General features: G+C 41.0%; 1 protein-coding gene across 1 annotated transcript; it reads left to right on the forward strand.

The window, feature by feature from the left end:
- Positions 1–362: 362 nt before the first annotated feature.
- On the forward strand, positions 363–3,660 carry LOC306978274 (heat shock 70 kDa protein 12A-like; the record flags this gene model as incomplete). Its single annotated transcript, XM_079576797.1, has 4 exons — positions 363–644; positions 2,056–2,283; positions 2,370–2,541; positions 2,630–3,660. 4 exons carry the CDS (start codon positions 363–365, stop codon positions 3,658–3,660), a joined length of 1,713 nt encoding a protein of 570 aa, XP_079432923.1.
- Positions 3,661–11,329: the final 7,669 nt, after the last annotated feature.

Below are 11,329 nucleotides of genomic sequence, written 5' to 3' on the forward strand. Positions count from 1 at the left end.
GGCTCTGTTTTGCTGTTATCTTTGTATCCAGGGTTGAATAGTGAATCACAGAACAAACATGTCAGTGCAATACATGCAAGAGGAAGTCACAATGTAACAACAATTTCCATTAGACACAAACACAAAGGTTTATTCTCTAAATGCTGAGAGTCAGTCCGTGCCCTTCTCTCTGCTCTTACAGTTGTTTTACAGCTTTGGCATTGATTTATGTCTAGATTCGGATGAACCAAAGTACAAAGTGCATGATGATAAAGTTACACAACAGGACTTTTGCCTTTTCTCAATACGACTGCAGGTGCACTGTGAATAATCCAGCATGAGCTAAACCTTAACCACTGAAACATTCTCTTGGATTTTAAAGAATGGATGAATCGTACATCATCGCCATCGATCTGGGGACGGCGTACAGCGGATATGCCTACAACATCACCCCCAAGGACAAAGACATCAGCCCTCGGGTGAAACGCTGGGGCACGGAGCAGGGCCTGGACACCCCCAAGGCCCCCAACTGCATCCTGTTTGACGGAAAACAGAAGTTCATGTCCTTCGGTTACCAGGCCAGGGACGCTTACATCAACATGAGCCCGTCTGACGCTGAGGAGTGCTACCTCTTCAACAACTTCAAGATGTCTCTGTATGGACAGGTACAACTTTATACACAAAGAGCCGGACTGACTTACAGTTGTAGATGACACCTTCAATGTTAACCTCTTAACCCCCGCCTGAGTCTCCAGTTTCCCTGTTCTTTCTGCTCCTTTTCATTTGTGCTAAACGCTGGTGTTGCATTTGCTTAAATAATAAAATGAAATGAAAGCTACGAAAGAGATCAGAACGTTTTTGTCACGTCGTCACAGAGTTTTTGTTGCCTTTTTTTTCCTTCTACATCCTCCTTTTCGTCAATATTTTGATGCTTTTTTAAGCTTTTAGATAAAGCTAAACTGGAGAGAATGTGCTCGGTTCAGGTGGGTTAGATTTGATTGAATTTTTCATATGACTTTTGAATTTTTGCACCCAATTTCCCCCACTCCCAAATTTTATTTTTTACATGTTTTCCCCCCATTTTCCATAAATCTATTTTTTAAACCACATTTCCCCCCCAAATTTACCCACATTCTTACAGTTTATTTGTTTTTATTTTGATGACCAACAGCACTAAAACTTGAATATAAAGAGTTTATATTTCTCTGCGGTACAGCTTTCAATACTTTTATTTTTCCAATACCAGACTGGTTTTGTTCACCGGTCAAAAGTGTATGTTTTCGATAACTATTTTCTGTTCAGACGTCATGACAACCAAATATTGATGTTGACTGACCTTACCTGGCCTGCCAGACTCTCGCTTCACAGCTAGAAGGTCAGGGTTCGATTCCCACCAGGGACGGGGCCTTTCTGTGTGGAGTTTGCATGTTCTCCCCGTGTCTGCGTAGGTTTCCTCCGGGTACTCCGGTTTCCCCTACCACTAAAAACATGCACAATAGGCCAGGATGAATGATGTGTGTGAGTGAATGTATGGTGGTGTCAGAGGGTCCGTTGGCGCAGACGTGTGCAGTCGCGAAAGCACCTCTGTCAGTCTCCCCCAGGGGAAACTGAAGCTAAAAATGTAGCTTTCCACCACCGAGTGTGGAGTGAATGTACAATTGTCTCATGTAAAGCGCTTTGTGACCATGTCTGTGAAAGGCGCTTTATAAATAAAGATCTTCTTCTTCCCCCTTTCTGTTCAAAAGAAGAACCGTCAATTCACGATTTGACCCACATCGGTCCAATCACGCACCACCTGTCACCACCAGCACTCTTCCAAAACATTCAAGATGGCGGCGCAGCGACCGATACACTGTTTTCTTCTGCTCTTTCGTCTGTTTTAAAGAGCCAGAGCAAAAAGCAGCGTTGGAAGTGTTCCTCGTAAAAAAAGGAGGTTTTTGGAAAGACTTCCTGCCGCTTATTACTGCGACGTATCTAGCGTTGCTCTGATTGGTCGATGGCGTCTGTCCCATGTAGTTTGGCAGACCAGGCCGTGTACAGGAACGTGTTGAACTTAGGTTGTGTTCTCTTCCACAGCAACTTGTCAAGGCCGATCTCATGATTAAAGCTGAAAACGGAAAGACGATGAAAGCCCTGCGAGTGTTTGCGGCCGCCCTGCAGTTCCTCAAACATGACGCGCTGAAAACCATCAACAAAACCACCAGCAACATGAAGTTCGAGGCGTCGGACTTCACCTGGGTCCTGACTGTTCCCGCCATCTGGGACGACGCGGCCAAACAGTTCATGAGAGAAGCCGCCGTACAGGTCAGTCCAGAGGTTTTGGTCGTAACATTTCGGGCATTAACCTCTTAACCCCCACCTAAACCTCAGCTTTACTGTTGTGTTTTCAGGCGGGGATCGTGTCCAGAGACAATGGGGAGAAGCTGGTGATCGCCCTGGAGCCAGAGGCCGCCTCCATCTGGTGTAAGAAGCTCCCGCCAGATGGTTTTCTGACTGAGAATCACAGCAGGACTTCACTGCAGCAAACACCAGGAACTCAGTACATCGTGGTGGACTGTGGAGGTGAGAGCAAACACTGCAGGACAGACTCAAACAGAGACAGATACTGTAACTCTGATCAGTGATTTCTACTGTGATCCTTTGGCTGCAGGAGGAACCATCGACATCACTGTCCATGAAGTCCTGACTGATGGAAGGCTAAAGGAGCTGCGCAAAGCCTCGGGGAACAACATGGGAGGACAAACTGTGGACAGCAAGTTCAGAGAGTTCCTCAGAGAGATCTTTGATGATGGAGTGTGGGGCGAGTACGAGGCTAGCTATCCTGGAGAGGTGCAGCAGCTCATGTATGATTTCGCTTACATGAAGCAGGTGGATCAGGACGGCCAGTTCTCCTGTCCGTACAATCTGGGAAAGACAGCGTCAAGAAAGAAGAAGATTGAAATGTTTTTTGACAATGACAAAGGTGCATCTTGGAATGACGGCAAAATTAAAATATCCCAGAAAAAAATGAGGTCTTTCTTTGAGGAGAGTTTGACAGGAGTCAGGAACAGCCTCCAGGAAATCCTCAAGAACACAACAGAAATTAAATACATTCTGCTGGTGGGAGGCTACGCCTTAAGCCAAGTCCTCCGTGTTCACATTGAAAGCCAGTTTGGATCTGAGTACAAAGTGCTGTGCCCAGATCTGCCACAGGAGGCAGTGTTGAAGGGGGCAGTGATGTTTGGGAGGGACAAAGCTGTCATTGTGTCTCGTAAAAGTCGGTTCACTTATGGATTTGACGTCGATGAGAAATTTGATAGTAATAAACACGATGAGGAGAGAAAAATCACAAATTCAAAGGGCGAATTGTGTAACGGTGTGTTCTTTAAGATGGTTGAAATAGATGAAGATGTGGGTTGGAATGAAAAAAAAGTGTACAAGTTTCGTCCAGTAACAAACGATCAGGAAAAAATGACCTTCATATTCTTCCGCACAGAGCGGAAAAACCCGAAGTACATTGATGAGTGGGGCACTGAGAAGATTGCGGAAGTTGTGGTAAAAATGCCTGATACAACAGGAGGCACTGACCGTGAGGTCAAACTGGAGGTCACCTTTGGTGACACTGAGATCACTGCAACAGCCACGGACCTGCGCTCCAACAGTGAGGCACGTGTTCAAATAGACTTCATTCAGGATACATAACTGACACATTCACAGTACTCCACTGGGTTTCCTCCAGTTTCCCCATCACAAAAAACATGTACAATAGGCCAGGATGAATGGAAGTGTGAGATTGCGAGAGCAGGACAACGGATGGAAATTAGCCCAAGGTTACAACTGCATTTGCCAAATCAGCCTTCTCTGTAATCGCTATGGGTCAGTGGAGCTGCCAACAGTGGAACTCACTGAGATGATTCATGTACTACACTTAAAGCCTTTGCACATTTAACTATAAAATAGCTTCTCGAAAATAAAACTTGCATAATGATCAGTAGGGACGTCATGAGGGAGCGGCCGTTTACAGTGGTCCCTGGTTTATCGTTCTACAAATAACCCACAATAGATTACATCTGCGAAGTAGTCTGCTTTATCTTTACAATGAAAATATATGTTAAGGCAGTAAAAGCACACACTTTCTACACTTGTCTCTCCTTATGCCTCGTGCCATTACTGTTTCAGATTCACATGCAGACGTGGGGATGGAAACATCATGAGCTGCTCTCGTCTTGTTCAGAGGCAATCGTAGCTTCGATCACAGTTTTATCGTAGCAGTTTCAGGTTCAGAAGGCGAGTGTTTTGCTGAGGCGAGCGCCACATGCTAACGCTGTTTACTGTCATGGAAAAGTGCAGAGAAAGTCATGTAAAACGTGGAGTCGGACCCGCTCATGCCCGGCCTGTGTTGCTGTGACTCTGCAGCGCTGACACTGACAGAGATCCTCTCTGCAGCGAGACGAGGCTCACTCTAAGACTAGCCAATCAGGACGCAGAACACAATGTACGTGTGGCGTTCACACACTTTAAAAAAGCTGCAAAATTGTACTAAAAATAAACAGCGCTAAACAGCGAGGCTGCGAAAGTTGAACCGCGTTACCTGGAAAAAGGATTGGTGGAAAATGTTTCAAACTTGTTAATGATGATGCTAAAATGTTTCCTTTTGGTCAATGTTGAATTGTGCACTATCCCTTTCTAAATAAAAAACATACTAATCTCAAGTCACTTTTTTGTCATTTTACAGGTCCTTCTAAAAAAATTAGCATATTGTGATAAAGTTCATTCTTTTCCATAATGTAATGATAAAAATTGAAAAACTTTCATGTATTTTAGATTCATTGCACACCAACTGAAATATTTCTGGTCTTTTATTGTTTTAAAACTGATGATTTTGGCAAACAGCTCATGAAAACCCAAAATTCCTATCTAAAAAAAATAGCATATCATGAAAAAGTTCTCAAAACAAGCTATTAACCTAATCATCTGAATCAACTCATTAACTCGAAACACCTGCAAAAGATTCCTAAGGCTTTTAAAAACTCCCAGCCTGGTTCATTACTCATTAATCATGGGTAAGACTGTGACCTGACAGTGTCCAGAAGGCCATCACTGACACCCTCAAGCCTAACCCCAGAGAGAATCTGTGGGATATTGCGAAGAGAAAGTTGAGAGACCCAACACTCTGGATGAGCTTAAGGCGGCTCTCGAAGCATCCAGGGCCTCCAGAACCCCTCAGCAGAGCCACAGGCTGATTACCTCCAGGCCACGCCGCATTGAAGCAGTCATTTCTGCAAAAGGATTCCCCACCAAGCATTGAGTGCATAACTGAACATAAGTATTTGAAGGTTGACTTTTTTTGTATTAAAAACACTTTTCTTTTATTGGTCGGATGAAATATGCTAATTTTTTGAGATAGAAATTTGGGGTTTTCATGAGCTGTTTGCCAAAATCATCAGTTTTAAAACAATAAAAGACCAGAAATATTTCAGTTGGTGTGCAATGAATCTAAAATATATGAACGTTTAATTTTTATCATTACATTATGGAAAAGAATGAACTTTATCACAATATGCTAATTTTTTGAGAAGGACCTGTATTGTGAAATGAGGCGTGGGGAATGTGTCATGTGACAGATTACTACTAATTTTAAGGCGGGTTTAGAGCCCAGCTGCAGAGACACATAATACACCTGGCAGCCAATCAGAAAGCTCACAGGTGTGCCATGCAGAGTACGTGCACAAATGTGAGTGCATAAAAGTTTAGTCCCCTCCTCCCTTCCCTTTAACTTCACTTCACGCACTCCCAGGCAACACCGTAAGTAAGAATTTGTTTTGATTAATAGTTTTCATGCACTCCACCAATGTTTAAATTGTACTGTTTCAAACTTCATGTGTTTGTGTAGAGTAAAAATAAAAACAGAGTTGGCAGAGTTCCTACTTTAAATAACCAGTGCAGTTTGAATTAATGAATAAGTGAAAGAGGGACTTTGCCACAGGTGGGGTTGTTAAGTGATTTGATATTCTGTAATAAACTGTACAGCCATCATTATTTTACAATTGCAATAAAGGCGTGGACCTACCTTTGGCACCATTTTTATTTATTTATGATATATCGCTCTAAGCCCTCTCAACAGTTTAGCCAGTCTTCAAAGCGCAGTCGAATGCTGAACGGCGGAGAACATCTGCAACATGTCAAAGTAAGCAGTGTTTCATGATAATTCCTGATTGTGAAGTGTTATATTTCTGTTTAGACATACTGGGTAATGATGGCATGAGTACATTGAATAACAAAGGGCATCAGCTAAAACAAACTGTGGTGTTGTCACTTAAACACAACTAATAGGTTCATTTCTCATAGATGGAGCTGAAACTGTAGATATCAGAAACGTGCTCATGGCCCACTGCAGATATCAGGAGATGTTGAGAACTATCTGTTTGAAAAGCTCCCCATGCAGGCCGGTCATAGGAAGTCATATTTCACCAATTCTTCCACAAAGTTTGAATTTGAGTTGACTAAATGTTTTGGAGTTGCTTTGAAAGTTTTAACCAGTGCACCTTTGTAATGAGAAAAGCTCCATTTTGCTACAGTACTACATTGGCAGTATTTAATGTCATCCAGTGGCTGTGAGGTGTACTGCACTCAAATCAATTGCAAAGTTTTTTGTCTGTTTACGTTTTATTCTATGTATTATAAAAGACAAATGTATGAGCGACGTTAGCATTAACTTCACATGTTCCTGGCGTTCAGCTGGTCCTTCGTCAGAATTTAAGATAAACTGATGTTCTCAGACAAAGCCACATTGATCGCATTCATTTTAATTAGAGATAGTTTTAGTGTTGAGTTTGGAGCCTTTCTGGTCTGGACAGTTTCAACACAATATAGTCCAGCTAAGGTCTTTATCCAGGCTTTTAAAATCTTATTTAATGTTGGATTTGGACGGTGAAATATTTTACGAGGTGTTACATGTTGTGAAACCCTAGAGAAAAGTAACTCCATGAAACAGAAAGACCACTTTGGAAAGACAAGGCTTCTATAGTTATGTGATATGTAAAGATAGAGCAGAATTCAGAGTAGATTAAATCTGGATTTGAGGAAAAAACATTTTTCTAAGGCTGACAATAGTCGACTGGTCTGTAGAGTAGTGCAGCTGATGTGTGACCGCCCTCTGGTGGTGTGAGAGTGTAAGAGCTCCTTCATCTCATTTAAGTGACTCTGTTCGCCATTTCCTGATCTCCGTGGCTGCAAAATGGCGCCGTCGCCAAGGGATTTTTACACCATACTGGAAAATAGTCCCATAATGAGGTTAAAGCAGTGATGGGTTGTTCGTAGGTTGTTCATACGGGGTGACCAAGTGGTGTAATGAGAAAACATGTGAACTCAGATTCAAATCCCAGCTGTGATTTCAACATTAAGAAAACGCAGCGTGATTATTGTGCACGGTCGCGTGAATCCTTTCTTGAAATAGCAGCTGTAGTAGCTGAACTTCTATTATTTCTCCAGTAATCAGTCACTTGCAATGGCTTCAGTAGAAATGGAATTCTGTAGGCCACATGTACTGTATGTGTGTATCCATGAGAGGAAAATGGCCAAAAATGAACCTTTGGTCTTGAGTTGGTGAATGTTGGTCCCCCATCAAACTTTGTGAATGTAAACAACATTTTGTTTCCTACAGAACACCTGACTATCCCGATGACGTTTCTCTGTGCAGTAACACATCTATGGAGCGAGGTATAAACTATGACGGCCGGTAAGAAACTTCAGAATGAACTTCAGGGACCCCTCTACATGTAATCAAGTATTACGTAATGTATCTTCATAAAAAAGTGTGTGGAGGTGTGAGTGATGGAGAGTGTGTTTGTGTGAATGTGGGATTGTGGTTGTAAATGATCTCAAGGCACATTTACAAACTGCACAGTAGGGCCGGGACAAAATATCGGATTGGACTTGGATCACAGCAATACCAAGTATCGATACTTTATTGCAATAATTTCAATACTTGTGTTTGGAGGCATTTTTATCATACACTCCTTTGTTTTACAGTGACAGTTACAGCACTTTGTTACATTTTGTGTTCATGCACTTTTAAATCTAAACACTTCAGTAAATGTCATTTGGTTTATAAACTTTGGACACATGACTTGTTACACATAAGGTACACATATCACTTGTTATAATTATTTACCTTATCGCAATAAGTATCGGATCGTGACAAAAGTGTATCGTCCCAGCCCTACTGTCCAGTCTTGCGTGTCCATGACCATGAACTTTTCAAGTAAAAAAGGGGGGCAATAAATGCTGATGAAACGCTAAAACTGCCATTAAGTGGTGGACGTAAAGTGATAGTGGTGATGACAGTGGTTCCTGGTGCACATAGCTTCATTATGTAGTGACATAGGTAACCAGACAGAAAATACCGTCTACATTATTAATCCCTCTCTACATTATAGAGGGCCTGATCTGAGCAAAGAAGCAACAATGAGTGATTTCCAAAAAGAACTGAGTGAGGCCAGGTAAGAAACCAGCCCATCCACGACTTTACTATTGCAGGTGCCCGTGTGCTAATGTTTGTGACTCTGCAGATCCAAACAAAGGAAAGCAGAGGAGGAGCTGAGGTTCTTCAAACAAAGGTTCAGTGCTACAACATGAACACTGCAGTTTTAGATCACGTTGACTGAGGCTCACTGAGCATGTTTGTCCAGGATCGCAAAGGAAGTGTCGCTCTCACTCAAGGCAGAAGACACAGAAAACATGACGAACCCTGTGAATAAAACCAGGCTTCGAGAGATGTACCAACGCCTGAGGGTCAACGAGTGGCCCAAACTCACAGACCGACTGAGAGAGGAACAAGAAGATCCAGAGAGAGTGCAGAAGATCATCCAGGTATTTGCTTCTTAAAACAACATCAGAGCCATTTGCAATTTGATCTCAAAGGAAACGTTGGCTCTTACAGAATGTTTTTCAAAAAGCTGTGGAAAAAGTGGACGGAATGAAGAAATCTTTGTCCACAGTACTGACGGAAAAAATACCTGAAAATGAGCTTCCCAAAAAGGTATTTACTCTGAGGATTCCAACAGCATCCTTTCATACTGGTCTGTGCTGCTGTTATTGATGTTGGTTCTCCCTCAGGTTCAGGAGCACCTGCAGGCCAGCATCGAGAACATGCAGCTGGCAATTTACCACAACAAACAGGTAAACTTGGACATGGTCGGACAGCTCAGATATCTGGAGGAATCAGATAACCCAATAGGTCTAATGCATTTACATTCTCTTCAGGAATCAGAGAATCCAAAACTCCGGGTTCTACATGAGCCAGAGCAGATTTGGATTTTTAGAAATCAGAAAGTAACTTTGCAGCGTAATTAGCTTGGTGCACGGTGTGGCTATGCTAGTTCCTCTGACCTGAAGGTGTGAGCGCCAGTACTTCCTGTCTGTTTTCTTTTAGTGGAATAATAATCATATTTTCTAAAGATTACGTTGTGGGCGGTGAGTTCCCGGTAGACGATCATTTACTGTGTGTTCAAATCATGAAGTAACGAGTTCAGATCGGAGACGCCTGTGATCATGAAGGATTGATAGTTTGTCTTGAAGCTAAAGGCTAACGTGCTATAAAAATATATATAAAGGCACTATTTCAAGTTGTGTAATGCATTAACCGCTTAACTCCCACCTGAACCGAGCACATTTTCTCGACGAAAACAATGATGGAAATGTGGCAAAAATGTCACAAAAATGTCACAAAAAATGACGAAAAATGTGACAAGAAATTGACAAAAAATTGACGAAAGAATTACAAAAAATTGACAAAAATTTGACAAAAAATTGACAAAAATGATGGGAAAAAAAATGTGATGACGTGAGGAAAAAGATCCTCTCGGTTCAGGCGGGAGTTAAGAGTTTAAATTAGCCTTTAGCTTCAAGACAAACTCCCCGATCCTTATAAACATCTCGTCTATGGAAATATTTCTACCAGGAACTCACTGGTCTGAGCTAATCTTAATGGAAATAAACACGAACAGGAAGTGCTAGCGCCCACAGCTTCACCTCAGAGGAACTAGCGTAGCCACATTGTGCAACAAGCCGATTCAGCTTCAGATTCATTTTATTGGCCATTTGCAGTTTGAAAAACCACATTGGAAAAAAATGTGCAAAGAGCTCAAAGTGCGATATGTAAAACACGTAAAAAGACACAATATAAAAAACAGAACAAACAAACAATGCCACATTAAAAGGACCAAATATTGTACAATAAAAGTCCACACAGATAAATAAATAGAAGTGCCTTGTTTAAAGTGATCACAGCTTGAGGAAAGAAACGGTTAATATGTCGATCAGTAGAACATATGATGGAGCGATACCTTCTCCCTGAAGGAAGCGTCTCAGAAAAGGCCTGAGCCGGGCGGCCTGAGGCGTCATTTGCGAGTTGTAAAGCTCGATTCAGTCGTCGAGCTTTATATGTGGCCTCCAGGAGCAGCCAATGGTCCTGAGGCTGAGAGAACCACTTTGTTCAGAGCCTTCTTCTCTTTCAGAGTGAGACCAAACCACACAGTAATACAAGAAGATCTTTATTTATTTATATAGCGCCTTTCACAGACATAGTCACAAAGCGCTTTACACAACTGGTCAGGACACTCTCAATTACACAATAATAAAAGTTCAAAAGAATCCTAGTATTTTGGGTAAACTCTCGAAGCCTGCATAAAAAGAAGAGGCGCTGTCTTGCTTTGTTAGCACAGTTCATCGTATGTGAGCTCCAATTCAAGTCATGAGAAAGAGTCACACCCAAGAATTTACATTTCTCAACAAAAGTGGCATTGGCAAAAAAGTGACGAAAAATTGATGAACAAGTGGCAAAAATGTCACAAAAATGTCACACGAAATTGACAAAAAAATGACGAAAAAATTACACAAATGTGACAAGAAAATGACAAAAAAATGTGACAAAAAAATTACAAAAATGTGACAAAAAATGTCAAAAATTTGACAAAAATTTGATAAAAAAATGACAAAAAAATGATAAAAAATTGACTAAAACATTACAAAATTTGATAAAAATTTGATAAAAAATGACAAAAATGTGACAAAAATGTGACAAAAATTTGATTAAAAAAATGACAAAAAAATGAGAAAAATGTGACAAAAAATTACAAAAAATTTGATAAAAAATTGACAAAAAAATGACAAAAATATGACAAAATAATGATAAAAAATTGACTAAAACATTACAAAAATGTGATAAAAATTTGATCAAAAATGACAAAAATGTGACAAAAATGTGATAAAAAATGACCAAAAAATGATAAAAAATTGACTAAAACATTACAAAAATGTGATAAAAATGTGATAAAAAAATGTGACAAAAAATGACAAAAATTGGATAAAA

The sequence above is a fragment of the Gobius niger genome (assembly GCF_951799975.1).
Source record: "Gobius niger genome assembly, chromosome: 19".
NCBI lineage: Eukaryota > Metazoa > Chordata > Actinopteri > Gobiiformes > Gobiidae > Gobius > Gobius niger.